The sequence below is a fragment of the Akebia trifoliata genome, chromosome 12 (assembly GCF_017979445.1).
Source record: "Akebia trifoliata isolate Shusen 1 chromosome 12, ASM1797944v1, whole genome shotgun sequence".
Lineage (NCBI taxonomy): Eukaryota > Viridiplantae > Streptophyta > Magnoliopsida > Ranunculales > Lardizabalaceae > Akebia > Akebia trifoliata.
In genome coordinates this window covers 36,255,136-36,271,234 of record NC_141386.1, presented here as the reverse complement: position 1 = coordinate 36,271,234, position 16,099 = coordinate 36,255,136, and the positions used below count along the sequence as shown (strand labels likewise).

General features: G+C 36.8%; 3 protein-coding genes across 3 annotated transcripts; 1 reads left to right on the top strand and 2 right to left on the bottom strand.

Annotated features, from left to right (window-relative positions):
• Positions 1 to 385: 385 nt before the first annotated feature.
• LOC147389985 (uncharacterized) lies at positions 386 to 4,497 on the bottom strand. The gene is made up of 8 exons (XM_086418572.1): positions 4,243 to 4,497; positions 3,471 to 3,615; positions 3,208 to 3,376; positions 2,596 to 2,866; positions 1,780 to 2,045; positions 1,445 to 1,660; positions 1,229 to 1,337; positions 386 to 817 (listed from the first exon to the last, which is right to left on the bottom strand). Exons 1-8 carry the CDS (start codon positions 4,391 to 4,393, stop codon positions 756 to 758), a joined length of 1,389 nt encoding a protein of 462 aa, XP_086274698.1. The 5' UTR covers positions 4,394 to 4,497; the 3' UTR covers positions 386 to 755.
• A 3,700-nt stretch (positions 4,498 to 8,197) lies between these two features.
• On the top strand, positions 8,198 to 10,756 carry LOC147389984 (ras-related protein RABA3-like). Its single transcript, XM_086417493.1, has 2 exons — positions 8,198 to 8,685; positions 10,181 to 10,756. The coding sequence occupies exons 1-2, from the start codon at positions 8,390 to 8,392 to the stop codon at positions 10,635 to 10,637; spliced, it is 753 nt and encodes a 250-aa protein (XP_086273619.1). The 5' UTR covers positions 8,198 to 8,389; the 3' UTR covers positions 10,638 to 10,756.
• A 455-nt stretch (positions 10,757 to 11,211) lies between these two features.
• LOC147389983 (uncharacterized) lies at positions 11,212 to 15,119 on the bottom strand. The gene is made up of 7 exons (XM_086417490.1): positions 14,763 to 15,119; positions 14,502 to 14,648; positions 13,830 to 13,928; positions 13,505 to 13,696; positions 13,203 to 13,322; positions 12,232 to 12,303; positions 11,212 to 11,718 (listed from the first exon to the last, which is right to left on the bottom strand). The coding sequence occupies exons 1-7, from the start codon at positions 15,012 to 15,014 to the stop codon at positions 11,494 to 11,496; spliced, it is 1,107 nt and encodes a 368-aa protein (XP_086273616.1). The 5' UTR covers positions 15,015 to 15,119; the 3' UTR covers positions 11,212 to 11,493.
• Positions 15,120 to 16,099: the final 980 nt, after the last annotated feature.

The window sequence follows — 16,099 nt, the reverse complement described above, 5'->3', positions numbered from 1 at the left end:
ACACTGCTGATGTGGCAGTGGTTAGAAGAGTCAATTTTTTTTCCCCATTGATATACAATATGATTAATGCTGGAGTGACCTCAGTGGGGGGACATCTTGATGTCGTGGTGCACATAAATGCATTGTCTCTGATAAACGAGTAAAACGCATCTAGGGACATGTGCGCACCACTACGTCAAGAGGTCACTCTTGAGCACGACTCATAAAATATATGGTTCTCCGCCCACTACCACATCAATTCAGTGTGGAACGAAGGAAGAAAAGGCACCGCACACATGCATAGAAGATGCTGCACATTAAAATTGTTAGGAATCAATGAGTCTCATAATCCTGAGGGGTGCTGCAGCAAGGCCACATTCCCCAACAGATGAAAAATAGTCACATCTAACTAACTTGAATTGGAATAGAAAAAGAAAAAAACCAAAATTACAGAAGAGAACATTTAACTCTCACAATAACAACTGCCATATACCTGTTACTTCCTGCGGCACCCCAGTTTTTTTTGTAAACACACACAAAGATCCTAAAGTAGTAGTCTCCATCCCTTTCTTTATTGGACAGATCAATATATCTTTTGCATCAAGACCTTTACCGGCTGATTACACCCTTAAAAATTCCACTTCAATGAATCAAGAAACATCATATGCATCCCCTCCCTTATTTATAGGATAGGTCAGAACTGCAAGCCATCATGGTGAAAAATAAAAAGATAGTATTCCTTTCGCTCCCATTGGTGTCATCTTTCTTGAAATCAATCAGATATTCAATGGTTCCGCCTCGGTGTCCCTGTCCTTCATTGATGTCCAATCTTGTGGTTCTACGCAGAAGCAAACATCCACGATGAGAGGAAACATAGCATGCAACAAAAATACCATAAATATATGGAGTATCAACAAATTCTTGAGGGAAAATTCTGAGAATCATGGATCAATTTTTGCCTCAAAATGCATTATATCATAACACATAAGGTATCGTGTCACAAGTCGTGTAGACCGAGTTGGTCTAAATAAACTTATTTTAAGTCCATAACTTGCCTAACATCAAGGTCTCAATACTGGTAAGTAAAGTTGACCAAGGTGGCCTAAACTAACTTTATTTTTAAGTCCATAACTTGTCCAACATCTAGGTCTAATACTGGTATGAAAAGCTGACCAAGTTGGCCTAAATTAACTTATTTAAGTCCATAACTTGTCCAACATCAAGGTCTCAATACTGGTATGTAACTTACTTGACTTGTGGTTCTCTGCAACCACCATGAGCCGCCTCTGCAAGAGCGATGCCACAAAGAGGAAAAAAGAACACATGCCAAACATCACAGTGATGGGGAATGCATCAACCTTCAAACAAAAATTAGATAAATTGTTAATAACAGTAAATTTTTTTTTTTGGAAGATGGGAAGGGGGGTTCCTGGGGGAGTTCATGCAGTGTATTTTCTGTCCTTACATTGTATAGCACGATGCACACAAAGATGTTGAGAGGAATGCGGAAGAAATTCATAATGGTGCTTCTGGACTCCTCTGGGATGTATTGGGACCTCATCTTCATGATTGATGGCCAGAATATCCCCACACAAGCCTCAAAGGCACAAAAGCCAAAGAGCTGAATAGAACCTGCAAATGAGATGCTTCCACCTTTGACCTTAGAGGGTGGCACGATGAACTGTTCCATGATAGCAGGTAAAGTTAGAAAGAAGTGGGCCCCATGATTCTCGTAAATGATTGGATCAAGAAATCAGATATCTTTATGGAGTGTGGAGGAACTGGGATACCGTGACGTACACTGGTGATAATGGGTAAGAGGAAAGTGAAGGCGGAGATTGAAAACACAATCTGCATGTAGCTCTCAACTTTGAAGGATGCACGGGCAAGAAGCCGTGATGCGATGGAGCTTCCCAACATCGAAGACAACATGAATGTCGCAAAAATGAAACCGTGGGGTATGTCCTCTTCATTAGGACTCAAAGCAGGGGTCCAAAGGAACACGAATGTGTACATTGAACCTTCAAACAAAGATTGTATTGCACCCAGCAATGCAATTTTCTCATCTGAACCCACAAACCAGATAATATTAAAAGGGATTCCAAGGTAAAAAGGAAAAAGAAAGAATATCCAAGGCATCATCCAGATAGACCATAAAAATGGTTTACAAACAATACAATGGGTGCATAAGTAGCATGGTGGGACCAGAACATCTCCTAGGGAAGAAATGAACCCAATTGGATGATCTTAATCATACAAGCTATGAACATTCTATCGGGTCTTTCACCATTTTTTTGACCTAGCAAAATAATATTTATCTAAAGTTATTTATGACCATCCAATCAGATTGATTTTTAGAATAGTAGATGACCTTGGTAGCCATCAAATGTTTTTATTTTTGATAAGTGAAAGGATGATGGCAAGTTTCTTATCCCGGATCTGGAATTACCACACAAAAAATTATCAAATGTTTTGAGTCTGATCACTGTTCTTGTTGCACAGATATTAGTATGCAATTAGAGGATGGTTGTTTCGAGTCTAGAATGTGGGCATACTTGAAGTTCATCAAAGAATAAAGATAAAGGTGTTCAAGCTAAAATGTGGTTAGACATTCACCTGAACCAATGGCTACTGCAGCACCCTTAAACTGGGTAAGCAAGTCCTTGCTCTCCGAAGGGTCTCCATAGTTTTCACTCCATGATGATAAGATGATGGCCATACCAATGGCAAGAAAACATGCAGCGGCATCAAATGGGGCCACAGGGCCAAATCCAAGAGTATCAGCTAGCACATTCCCAAACAACCCAGAGATAATGGCAACAAGACCATTGCCAAAAAATATCGCCTTGGAGAAAGTTAGGGAGAGCCATTGTTGTTCAAACCCCCTCTGCACAGGTGAAATAAATTGAGAAAAAAATTATCGGTATCAAAATACAATACGAAATCCATGAACCAGTCAGGGTGAACCTGAAGACCATCGGTCAATGGAAAACAAGTAAATGTGACAAACCCACAATTAGAAAGTTACCACATGGGACTCGGGATATTTCCTATTATAATCTTGACCCAATTTTACCCAATTGGAGGTGCAAAACAAGCACCAGAATTACATTGTTGGGCCGTTCCTAGAGTTTACCAATAGAACCATTTGATTCTCAAACAATTAGAGGACGGATGAATCAGTAACCAGTGTACAATGCAATTTAAGGAAAGAGTTACGACCCCCACCTTATTGTGTTCTGCAACAAGCCATGATTCAAATGCTGAAAACAGGAGAGAAGTGGCAATTCCGCCCAATATACGACCAATCATTAAGACTTTGTATTGAGGAGAATGCTTAGTCATGCAACTCAAAATGTAGGTAATGCAGTAAGTCACACATGCCCTTTTCCGACCCCTGAATTTGATGCATAAAGGTATTGAAATTAGGAATAAATATGAGTTGGTTTATCGTTAAAGAATGATAAATGAAATTCTGAAGGAAGTCTCACTGTTTGTCAGCCAGGGATCCAACGACCGTCCCAAACAACATTGAAGATCCAAAACCGGCAATAAAAAGTTGTCCGATCTCTCCTTTCCCGAAACCATATTGGCTGTACAGGTAGTAAACATAAGGACCCTGCAACCAATCCCCAGCTATTGCCACACCAACACAAGTTATTAGTTAGAAAAAGAAAAAAAGAAATCCGATCTTGCGACTTCTATCCTGAGTTTGTTTGTCAAGAATTATAAGAATGGTTGATTTCTAGAAATTGGGGAAGACAAGATCTACAATTCAATTTAAATTTGCAACATGGAAGATCGAGGAAATTTATCAAGAAGCCAAATCAGAGATTCAAAGAAATTAATTACAGTATTAGTGAAAAGAGTTATCCACACACACACACACACACAGATGCGATCACAATCAACATATCAATGGCCGTACAAGACAACAAACACAAGAAATCTGGCTAATCAGAACCCTAAAACTAACCAATTAAACAAACATTTCACACCCATAACAGAAAAGAGCACAAAAATCCAGATCCCACATCTTAACGACTCAGATAGGAGCCCCAAAACCCTAATTCCCAACATACTAACAAGCTCAAATGAAAAAAATTACTCAAGTAACATCATATTCAAACCCAAGCATTGATCTGTTATCTACTTACTTATAACTACAAAATTACAGATAAACGGATCCAAACCACATTAGAATCAACATAAAAGAAGGAACCCAGATTTGAATCTCGGATGAAAATGTCAGATCTAGCTTACCCATCATGAGAGAGTAGACAAGGACATAGTTGTTCTTGAATGAATTAAAGGCCGTGGAAGTATTGATGCGATCTTTGTTGCTCTTGCTGAGCTCCAAGGCTGCAACCACCACCGAAAGAAACCCGAAAACGAGGAAGTAGAATATCTCCATTGTTGCAGATCGATCTCTCACACACACAGAGAAAGAGAAAAGAGAGACAGAGAGAGAATGACAACTCTTTCTTGGGTCCCTCCTTTTAGCGAAATTGAGAATGAGTGGGAAAGAAAATAGAGGCAAAAATGTTATGGTTTGTGTGACGTCACTTGTTGCAATATAAGGGCCTTATTCTTTCAATTCTACCATCCAGTACTTAAAGAAGTTGGGTTGTTAAACGACTCCACATAACATGTCGCAGCACATGGCACAGTATTAGGGTCCAACCAATGGGCATGGTTATTAACATGCTGCCAACTTTAGACAAATATCATTCTTAAGAAAATTTGACTAGGTCAACAGTGAGTTTATCATTGTGTTCACACTATATTAATATACTTTGACTATATCAACGATCCTGATTGATCGATGGATGCAAATGTAACATGTCATGTCTCAACTTGCCTATTTAAAATTTTTTTTTAGTTTGACAATAAAATGGTCAAATCGTGTTGATGATCTAAATAGATGGTTTGGCCACTAGAGATGAAGTAGTGGGTGCGATCTCGATCCACCGACACTTGGGTTGGATGTTAAAAGAAATAGAGGGAGATGGGACGTGCACAAGTAGGGCTGGCAATGGGTCGTATAGTACTCTTATCCTACCTAAATTATTTGGGTATGGATACAAATTTTTTATCCGGTAAAAAATTTTGATAATCTTATTTGTAGTTATTTTTAATCAAATATTTTTAGAATCGAATATAGATATGTGTCATATCTAACTTGAAAATTCGTTTCTTTGAATTTAATATGGTAAATTCACAATAAATTAAGATTTTTCCATCATCTTCACAACGAAACTTATATATCCACTTGGATATCTGTTTGAAATTTGTTTAAAAGTCGGATAAAAACATCTTTTAAAAAGTGGATAAATAATTAGATATGGATATCCTTATATCTCACCACTTATGGTCTATTTGATTATTTAAAAAATTAATCGGTTTTTTCAAAAAGAAAAATTATCAGCATGTGGTTCATTAATCACAATCTGAGTCTTGCATCAATAAACTACTTCCATATACCATGATAGAGCAATTTAGAAAACTGAATAAGGTTACCTCCAACAATTATGAGTAGATATGGTTATATATACATTGTGTCTGAATGTATATTAGTGTGGGGACAGATGGGAATTATTCTGCATTAATTTGTGTCACATGTTGATCGAGAGTTTGTCAAGAGCAACATGTGGATCTTAAAAATCCCAAAGTAGAAAGTCTATCAAGTGTGAATTCAACATCACATGAACTAAAATGATAGTAGCTATTAGTTCCTGAACAAATAATCATACTTGCAAAATGATTGCATGACACTGCCCAAATATGCATGCGATAATTAACTTGATCGTCGGATTGTATTCGTGTTTATAGATTCTTAGAAGCATAAGCTGAGCAGATGGTCAAGGAGTAGGGATACAAAAAAAAATAAAAATAATTTACAATTAGAAATAGATTTTGAGGAGGAAAAATATGATTTAAGCATGTTACATTGGTGATGCATACTGGTATAATCCATAGATTCTCACCATAAGGTACTCTATGATGTAAAGCTTAATGGTATTCTTGGACCAAATGCGGTACTTAACCCAACCCGTTAATACAGGATTTGAGTTCTCGTATAGAGTCGTGATAATCTGACTCTCTCACGTGGCATGCTCTCCTGACGTGGCATGCACTGAACCATAGACTTTATGCTTGGGATACACAATTGCACATCCCCATAAATCCTTGCAGTTGTGTATTTTGATAAAAGAAAATCTATGGTTGTGGCACATCGGAGTATCATGAGTATGCCACGAGGGGGGTGTCAATTATCATTGCTTTAGTTGGGGAAACCTCCAAGTAATTTTCAATCTAAGATTCATTTTTAAATGGAGTAGTGATTTTTTTACTCCCTCACGTGACATAATAAAAATACTCTCCTAATATGGCATGTGCAAGAATCATATATCTTTTTGCCTTGGGATACACAACTGTAAATATTTATGGAGATGTGCTTATGTATATCCCGAGGTAAAAAATCTATGATTCTAATACATGCCATGTCAGGAGAGTATTTTGGGTGTGGTTCTACCTTACTCCACTTAAACCTGATTGGATGATGGCCTCCTACTCTTGACCAATTTTGTGTGGGTATTTTTTTTTTTTTTTTCTCTTTTTTCAGGATTTGTAGCATAATGATGCTGAAATGTAGCAATCATTTTAAATCACCTTACCTCGGATGATATTTCTGTAGTTCATAGTAAAGTCATGATTCATTATGGTAAATGTAGTCTCCTCTCTAATGATTCTATTTGACCATAAGGTTTTTTTACTTATCTAATTGTAATGCTAAGCTATCCTTAATGATTCTGACTAGTCTTATTAATATAATGATGAAAAAAGATCTCACTAAATCTCATCCACTGTCAAAAAGATCTCGAGATTTATAAAATAAGTCTTCGAGATTTGCAAAAATAAGAAAACATGAATGATTTGATTGATATTTATCTAAAATCCAACAGATAAAACTTGTCAATCATGTTGATATTTTGTGTTTAGTTGGTAGGTAAATATAACAGGATAGAGGGTCGAGAAAAGTTTGCATTTTTTTTTTTTTTTTGATTCTGATAACGAAGGGTATCCGAGCCAGCTTACGCGCACTAAACTAGTCCCTACACCAGACTAGTGCATGGCCACCAAGATTTTTTTTTATGGGTAGTGGGATTCGAACTTGAGAAAAGCTTGCATGACGGTGCAAAAAAGGATGAGAGTAACGGAACTATGACACTCCCAGGCACACAGGACCTAGACTCTTCATTTTTGTTAGGGTCAAAATATCATGATGAGTGGAACATGAAATGGTCCAAAAGAAAAAGGGATTCTAAAGACAACTAACCCTATCGATCCCTAAGAAACTTTAATACATTTGAGGTGATGCGGAAAATCTTAAAAAGAAAAAAATAAAAATAAAATGTAAAAGAGTCAAGACTAACCTTGCTAGGTCAGTAAGGATTCCACCCCTTATTAAGGGTCCTTGAACTCACCTCGTAGCATCCAAAAACATGATCCGATTTTCAAGAGAAAAAAAATTTCAAAGTAAAATTATTTTTACTTGCTAAATTTCAATTTTAAGTTTGGGTGTTACGTATAGAATACAATAACCAATTATTTTTAAAATCTTGAATAAGCTCAAAATAAATTGTTCGGTTTTTTGGATTTTGTTAATTTGTATCTTAAGAGCACACGTTAAATTGCATTAAATACATCTTGTAATTTGAATTTTGTACCAAAACTGCCCTCAAAAGAATATTTTTTTTTGATCAAAAATAACTTCAAGTGGTTGTTACCCATGTGTATTTAATGTATTTTTTTTTTCTTTTTAAATCTGAGTTTTTCAAAAAAAAACTTAGAGGGGATAGCTGATGTGATAGTCCATTTGAGGAAAAGAACCTTTAGTGAGTAAATTTTACTAGGTTAGTAAGGAAAAAATTTCTCAAAGAGTAGAATGGGATGATTGGGTCAAAGACATCCATCCAATCAAGCAACTTTTGGTGTTTGAGATTTTTGTTTTGGTCTTACGATCCAACCCCCACCGAATAGCAAATGTTACTAAAATGTTCCTACATATCAACCAACTCAAAAAGTCTTTATGTTCTCAACATGGAGAGGGGGCATTTTCGTAGTTCTACTGTGGGTACCAAAATTTCATGCTTAAATCAAGGGCACTGTTCTTCCCTCAATAATCTATATGGTACAAGTAAGCAAAGAGAGAGAGAGAGAGAGAGAGAGAGAGAGCACAATTATAGCGCCGACAGTGTTTACTGCTTAATAAAGTCCAGTCTCTCTCTGTCTCAGTCTCAGTACATCATTTTAAAGCTGGAGTGCAAGGAAACCAAAGAAGCAACCCAGACTGGCTCATTTAGGGGCCTGTAGTTAATTTTGGTTGAAAAAAAGAAAAAGAAAGAAGATGCAAGAAGAAGAAGACATGAAGAAGAGTGGGTTGGAGGAGGAAGGAGAAGAGAATGTGAGAGTAGGAGTAGTGGGGGGTCATCCTCCTCCTGCAGAGAAAATAGACTACGTATTCAAGGTGGTGGTGATTGGGGATTCAGCGGTGGGTAAGACACAAATCCTATCGAGGTTTACAAAGAACGAGTTCTGCTTTGACTCAAAGTCAACTATTGGGGTAGAGTTCCAAACTAGAACTATCATCATCAACGACAAACTCATCAAAGCTCAGATCTGGGATACTGCTGGCCAAGAAAGGTAATCCTTAACCTTCATTAATTAAATAAAATGGACATTGATGATGTTTTATATAAGATCATCGGATGTACTACTACAGACTACACTGTGTACAGAGACCAACATACTTAAAAAACATTCTGATCATCATAAGTGATAATGATGCATGCATGATTCAGCATTATTTCCCAAAGATATTGTGATGTTACGTACGGAATACATACGTAAAATCTCAAGTGTCACCTGCCTTCCCCCAAATCTAATCTAATCTAATTACCAACTTATATTTGTGTGGGGGTCCATCCCAAAAATGTGTGGGTTCATCGTATAAGCGAGCACTGGTGTTTTGAGAGATTCAAAAACAAAGGAATATTTGTGTTTAATAGAAATTTTAGGCATGGGTTTTCTTATGCTAGATTGACGTCAGCAGGGGATACAGATCCATTTTACTCTGTATCTTGAAAAAAAAAATGCATCTACGGGAATGCACGCCCCCATCACGTCAAGATGCAACCCCTCCCCCACCCCATGTGTCCCCACTGAGGTCACTCCAGCATTAATATTTGTTTGTCTGTTGTTTGTTGTTAAGGTAATGCTAAAGTAACATGCGGAGTGTATAAGAACCAACCATAGATGCTTTTCATCGAGATACAATATCTCGATGAAAAACATTAAGTATATTATTAAAATTATAATTTAAACCCATCTTTTAACATAATCTGTTTGGGTGTGGTTGGTGACGAGGCACCATCATAAAACAACTGACACAATTTCCCATGTATTAATTTAGAGAGCTGCTATTGGCACAGCTAGTTTTACTTATTACAGCCCAATTAAAATTAAAGAAACTAAATGAATGATTGATAATAAGTAAAAGTTGGGGTGCAAATATAGAAGGTCCCTCTCTTCTTTTTTTGGTGCACAATTTCTATTTTTGGAGTTTAGGGTTTCAAACGAAAATTGTAAACCAACAACTATTGAAATTTGTTTGAACGAGTGTTATTATATTGAGATTATAAGCTAAGAAATTGGGGTGTGATAAATAATATAAGAAATTGGGCTGAAATAATTAAAAGTTTGTGTGCCAATAGCAGCCCTTTTAATTTATTCAAAATAAAATTTTAGTATTTATCCCAAAGAAGCCCTCGTGAGGCTCACACTTTGGCTATTTCTCTTGCATTTAAAATGGGACTAATTTCACAATACTTGTAGGAATTTTAATAGATCTAAATCTCCCTTAAAATAATTTAATTTTTGGAATAAGGTTTTGTTATCCAATAATTACCTACCAATGCATCAATCACCTTCCAATTCCATAATATATGAAACTGTATTTATAGTTTGAGATATAGAGCAGATTCTGGGATGGTATTCTGGGGAATAGTGATGCCATATGTATTCGCATGGTTTAGCCAAGTTTGGGTGGCCAACCAAAAGAAGTAAACCAATTAAATCAATTTGAGTGATAAGCGATCAGGATCATTTGATCAGTGTTTTTTTTCCCTCATGGGCCCAGGTATCGAGCAGTTACGAGTGCGTACTACAGGGGGGCACTAGGAGCAATGTTGGTATACGACATCACCAAGAGGCTGAGCTTTGATAATGTAGCAAGGTGGGTGGAGGAATTAAGGTCTCACGCTGACAACTCCATTGTGATCATGCTGATTGGAAACAAGGCTGATCTCACTGACATCAGAGCAGTTCCTACTGAGGATGCTGTCGAGTTTGCACAAGAAAAAGGGCTCTTCTTCTCAGAGACATCCGCACTCAAAGGTGACAACGTGGAGAGTGCCTTCTTTAAGCTGTTAGAGGAGATCCACGGAGTGGTGTCTAAGAAGGCCTTGGAGTGCAAGCAAAGAAAAACTGATGGTGATGATGTGGTGTTGATGCTCAAAGGATCAAAGATTGATGTTATTTCAGGGGCTGATTTGGAGATGAGTGAGTTGAAGAAAGCGTCGTCTTGTTCTTGTTGATATTCGCTTCGTCCCATTTCTTTTCTTTTTTTATTTTACTATGAATTTTCGGTTTGACTGGCGATGCTGAATGATTGCAGGAGTTCTGTTTTCATATAATAGTAAATTGTGTTCCTCTTTTAACTGTTTTGAAGTGTAATATTCTTATATTTACTTTACGTATACTTCTCATAAAGCAAGCAATCTAATTCTAGATCCACTAAATAAGTTATAAAGTTTCCCCAGCCCAGTAATATTAAGAAATAAAGAGATGGTGGAATGGAAAACAGTAAAAAAGTACCTTACTCAGGTTTGTCCACCTCATTAGGACCTTAGGCTGCCACGTGGGGTGCTTGAACAGAAAACCAGATTGTTAGTAATCAAACAATAGTGACTGAACTTGGAAGTATTGGCAACCTACAAACACCATGCATGCTCAATCATAAATGGTGTATAAAGTTAGATCAAACCCTAATTTTTCGAATAAGGCTTAAAGATGATGAATTATACCGAGTAAAGAAATAATGCAAATGTTCAACATTAATGTCAAAAACAGTGCCTAGGATAGAATACAAAATTGGGAATACCAATGAAGTATAACAAATTTAATGTGAAGAAAATTGGTTAATCAATAAAAATCTCAAGTCTACTACAGATCAGCATAATAAAATACTTTCTGTAGTGTAGTGTAGTAAATCATACCAAAATTGATAAAAACCCAATCCGATAAATAAAATTTCTGCCAAAGCACGGTAAAACTGCATACAATAGCATGCAAGTTAAACCAATAACTGAAAAGAACATGGGCACTCTGACTGCCACTTACAAACAAGAACGCTATTGGTTAAAATGCCAATGATACCATCATATTCTGTAATCAATGCTTCAAGCCACCCCTTGCCATAGCCAGAGCTCCCTCATAACTATGATTTCCACCAATGAATCCGCTCATATGAACAAACACACAACCAGGAATCCCACTCTCCTTGGACAGTTCTTCATCTCTCAAACCTCTCCACTGAGCTGGGAGAGGCTTCCGGCTTTCGAATTTATCAGGAGATACTGCCACTGCCTGTACTCTCCAACCTTTGCTCCTATCATCCTACAGATCGACACCAAACTGAATACACAGGCTATTTTTATAAAAGAAAATTTGAAATTCATATGTAGGCATATGGATAAGGCTGTCACAACCACATTGCCAAAAAGTGACATGTGATGCAAGACAACTAGCTCTGATGCCGAATTGATGAATGATGATTAGATAAAGCTTTTATTGGGTTTGAAGAAGGGTTGAAAGATGCTGGAAGAGGGATTTTACGATCTAGAACGAGGGTTTTAGGGGTGGAGTGATCTTTATTTGGCTGTGGGTTTATTTACCCCTCCAAACAAAAAAAAAAAAAAGAAACCAAAAAACCCCGGCTCCAATGCAAATCTTCCAAAAAAATTCATCAACTTTTTTTTATTTGCTCAAAGTGGCATATAGAAGAACTTGGACTTTTTTCATAAGGAGACAATGAATCTTTGATGATTTAAAAATTAGTGGAAGTTACTGAAAATACCAGTTGGTCCATATGAACAATACTAAATTATGCTGGAGAATAGATATGATTACCTCATAAAGAACATATTTGATGGAAGGATCGATCTTCATCTCCTCCTCAAGTTCAAATAAATGGAGCTTCCACTGTAGAACAAATCAAATTCTATAAGAATGTTCTGAACATTAAGAAAAATCAGCTATATAAGTACTTTTTATGAGTCATTATAAGATATTGAAGGACAAATTTTACAATAGGAAGGGGCATTTCAGTGCAAACCAATTATGTATATTCAATGACATAACTTTAGGCAGAATTGAATGGAAAAACAGGATTAGTCCAGCCAATCCCAAATATTAGGGATGAGGCTTTGATGATGATGATGATGTTGATGACACAACATTTACAGGGTGCGCAACTGTTTAGACTGTACCTGTGTTGAACTTGCAGAAAAATGAAACTGAAAAAACTTAGATATAGTGTCATGTACTCAATATTGTAAGCAGATCAATTCCCTGTTGAGGAGTGTCCAATAAATTGGAGCAACAAACCAAGAAAGCCTGAACATGCTTTAGTGTCCTCAAAACTCATCAATGATTATATGCTTTGTCAAAGGTACCCTCTCTTATTTGGTGTTAAGACCAATAAATTAAAAGGGTTAAGGAATTTTTTGTAGAGATACAGCTACACTGGTTAAAGACCCAACATTTCAAGAGCCCTGAGAAACAACTTCAACTCTCTAAAAGAACTAACAGGAAAGATGAAAGATCATATTTCTAGACAACCACATAAGGTGAGATTCTTGAAACAGGTAAACAAGGAGAAACCTATGTATTTGTTTATTGCACAAACTGTTTGGGTGGGAGACTCATCCATCACCATTTTGAAAATGACTTGTGCATTTTCAGCCACTCCTAAATGAATGACTTCAGCCACTTGCCCCCAGACAAAGTCAAGATTTCTCCACTGGTATCAACACATATAAATTGACATAAATTTATACCAAACAACACATATAAATTGCAAATATATTATGCCTACTTACAGGGCAAAATTTATTCAATGTCATGATTTCTCCACTGGGATCAACATCTCCTCTTGCTTTGAGGCACTCCATAACAATTGACCGTGCCGGTAACCATGATTTTGCATGAAATCGGACATTCTGAGAATAGAAAACTTTTGTTAGTAATAATCCCCTTTGATGCCTTTCAACCTTCAATATTACAATTTTCAGAGATGTTTAAAGTTAAAAAAGTCTTCTATTGAGAAATAGGCAATTAGGAAAACAATTTCAGTATAGAAGAACATCACTATCATATGCAAAGCTCTTGAAGAAAAATTAACCTCTAAAAATTCATTTCCTGCGAGAATCATTGCACGTTGAAAGGCCTCATTTTCTCTCTCAGGTGACTGATCTGGATCCATCCAGTCCAAATTAAATCTTCCAACTCTTGAAGACAAGTTTGTGTTGCTCACATATCTTGGAGGCAGATCTGTATCATATTGATTAATTCCATTGTCAATAGCATCAATCGCCTGTTGCAAGTAAAAAGTATCACACACCATGAGTCAAGCTAACACATTTATCTACATTGTATGAAATGATTTAATCCGTACATAAAACAGCTGGCAAAACTTTACAAAATTTAGCGGCATATAAACTCTATACCTCCATAAAGCTTTTATAGACAGCTAGAAATAACCGATGAACATCCGGGTGTCCTTGATCTAGCTGAAGCTCCTTTGCAATTATCTCCAACCCATAATGCTAAAGCAAGAAAACATAAATTGGACTTTCAGGTAACACAAAGGATGATTTTAAAATAGAGTGAATTGAATCTCATACATCTTAATTAATGGACAACTGGATTATGTCTTTAGTTATGTTTTATTCTTTGGCAGAACTTGATTCGTTTAAAACAATTAATTTTCATCACAACTTCAAACTCCAAAAGTGGAGTGATTTGGAGAGAAACCCTTTTAAAATATTTTATAATTCCAACTCTGCTTTTTAAGACATTTTAAAATTCCAAAGCTATCCCAATTTCTCTCCTGTCAGTCCAAAGATGGTGGAGAGAAACTGAGTTTCTCTTCCCTCCACTTCTCTCAATCCCAACATAGTGTTTAAGAAAACCAAATCTGAAACCCGATCATGTTCAATGTAGTGTTCAACTTGTAGTATTGTGTTGGTCAAAGAACTTCAAAGAACACTGAAACAAGTCCAAGCCTTTCTTGATAGTTACAGAGAGAAGAGAAAAATCTGCTCTAATGGAAACTCTGAATAATGGGGCCCAACTTTTAACCCCTTAAAACACACATAAATGTTGAAATGTTAGAATACCTTGTAGACAAGCCCAGCACTACTGAGTTTGGTTTTGAAGCCATGACCGAAAGCCTCATTAAACCCCTTCTGGTGATGATCATAACGATCACGGCTTGGATCATACACGCCTCCAACATCGAGTACCGCATCAAGTGTCTCCAAAACCTACATATAGCACCGTAACAATCCAATTCTCAGCCAAACCAACAACTTTACATCGAAAAAAGAATAAAAAATCATTTTATTTTCTTTGGGGGTGGAAAAGCTCATAATCGAGACCTGAAGATCTCTGGTGCGAACAATTTCAGCGCCAGAGAACTTATCAGTGAGACGGATCATGAAGCAACCGAGAGCTTCGTCGCAGTGAAAGCTACCATTGTGAGTGCCAACTCGCTTGGGAGGTGTACTAACAGGGGAACCCGTCGAGAAAGGTGAAAACCTAGAATTACTGGGAGAGGTCGCCATGAGAGGAAGATGGACGATGCTTCTACGGAAGAAGAGGTTCTGATTCAAGCCTCTAACAGCGAACATTACTCAGTTATGCTTAAATACAGCAAGAAACAACTCCTCGTCTTCTCTATCATTATTCATTATAGCGTATCGTATTCCCTCTCTAGTTGACGGTAGAGATCACGTGAATGGATTAAACCCTAATGGGCGGCGTCATCAGCATGGGGCATTCGATTTGCACCCACCGTTTTTTTCACTGCACCACCCTAAAGAATCAAATGATTCTATTGGCACACCAGCTTTTACAAACAACATACCAATCCTTTTGAAGATTGGTGTGTATTAGTAAATGTTGGTATGTTAATAGAAGTTCTCTAAACAAATTGTGAAATAATGAAAGAATAATGCTAAATTGACCTCAGGGTCAGAGTCTCATATCGCACTTCTTGATGTGAAAGTGTATGGGAACCATAGATACTTTTCACTAAGATACGAGAGAAAAACATCTATCTTTCCTATCCACTTTCACGTCAAGAAGTGTAATATGATGTTCCAGCTTGAGGTCACTCCAACACGACTCATGATGAAATTGACCTTAACAAAAAGAATAATGATTTCTAACACCCCCCCCCCCCTACGCCCCTAACGTGGCATGTGCTAGAATCATAGATTCTTTTCCTCGAGATAAACAAATACACATATTTATGAAGATGTATATTTGTGTATCTTGAGGGCAAAATCTATGGTTTTAGCCCATGCCATGTCAAGGGGCATATGGGGCATGTGTTAGAGGGGGATCAAAAAATCACAACTCTTAACAAAAACCACCCTCCACAGTCTGCTTCCGCTTAAAATGTCAATTAAATCTAGTTGAAAATATTCAATTGGAACCGACTCAAGTGTGACATTGTAGAATTTATCCATTTTTTTAATTAATTCAATAGAAAATAGTTCGAATGAAGTTTTATTTGATTTTTTTTTTAATTGTCAAGATTTACTAACAACTACTATGGGGTAGGAGTTAGGGTTTTCAGTCATTTCAAAATACTTTACACGAGTTTAGGTTTTCAGTCATTTCAAAATACTTTACAAGTTTTAAGATGTTGATTCTTTTATCATGAAATCCTCGTTGAATGCAAAGAAAAATTAGAAAGAGAGGCGAAGGC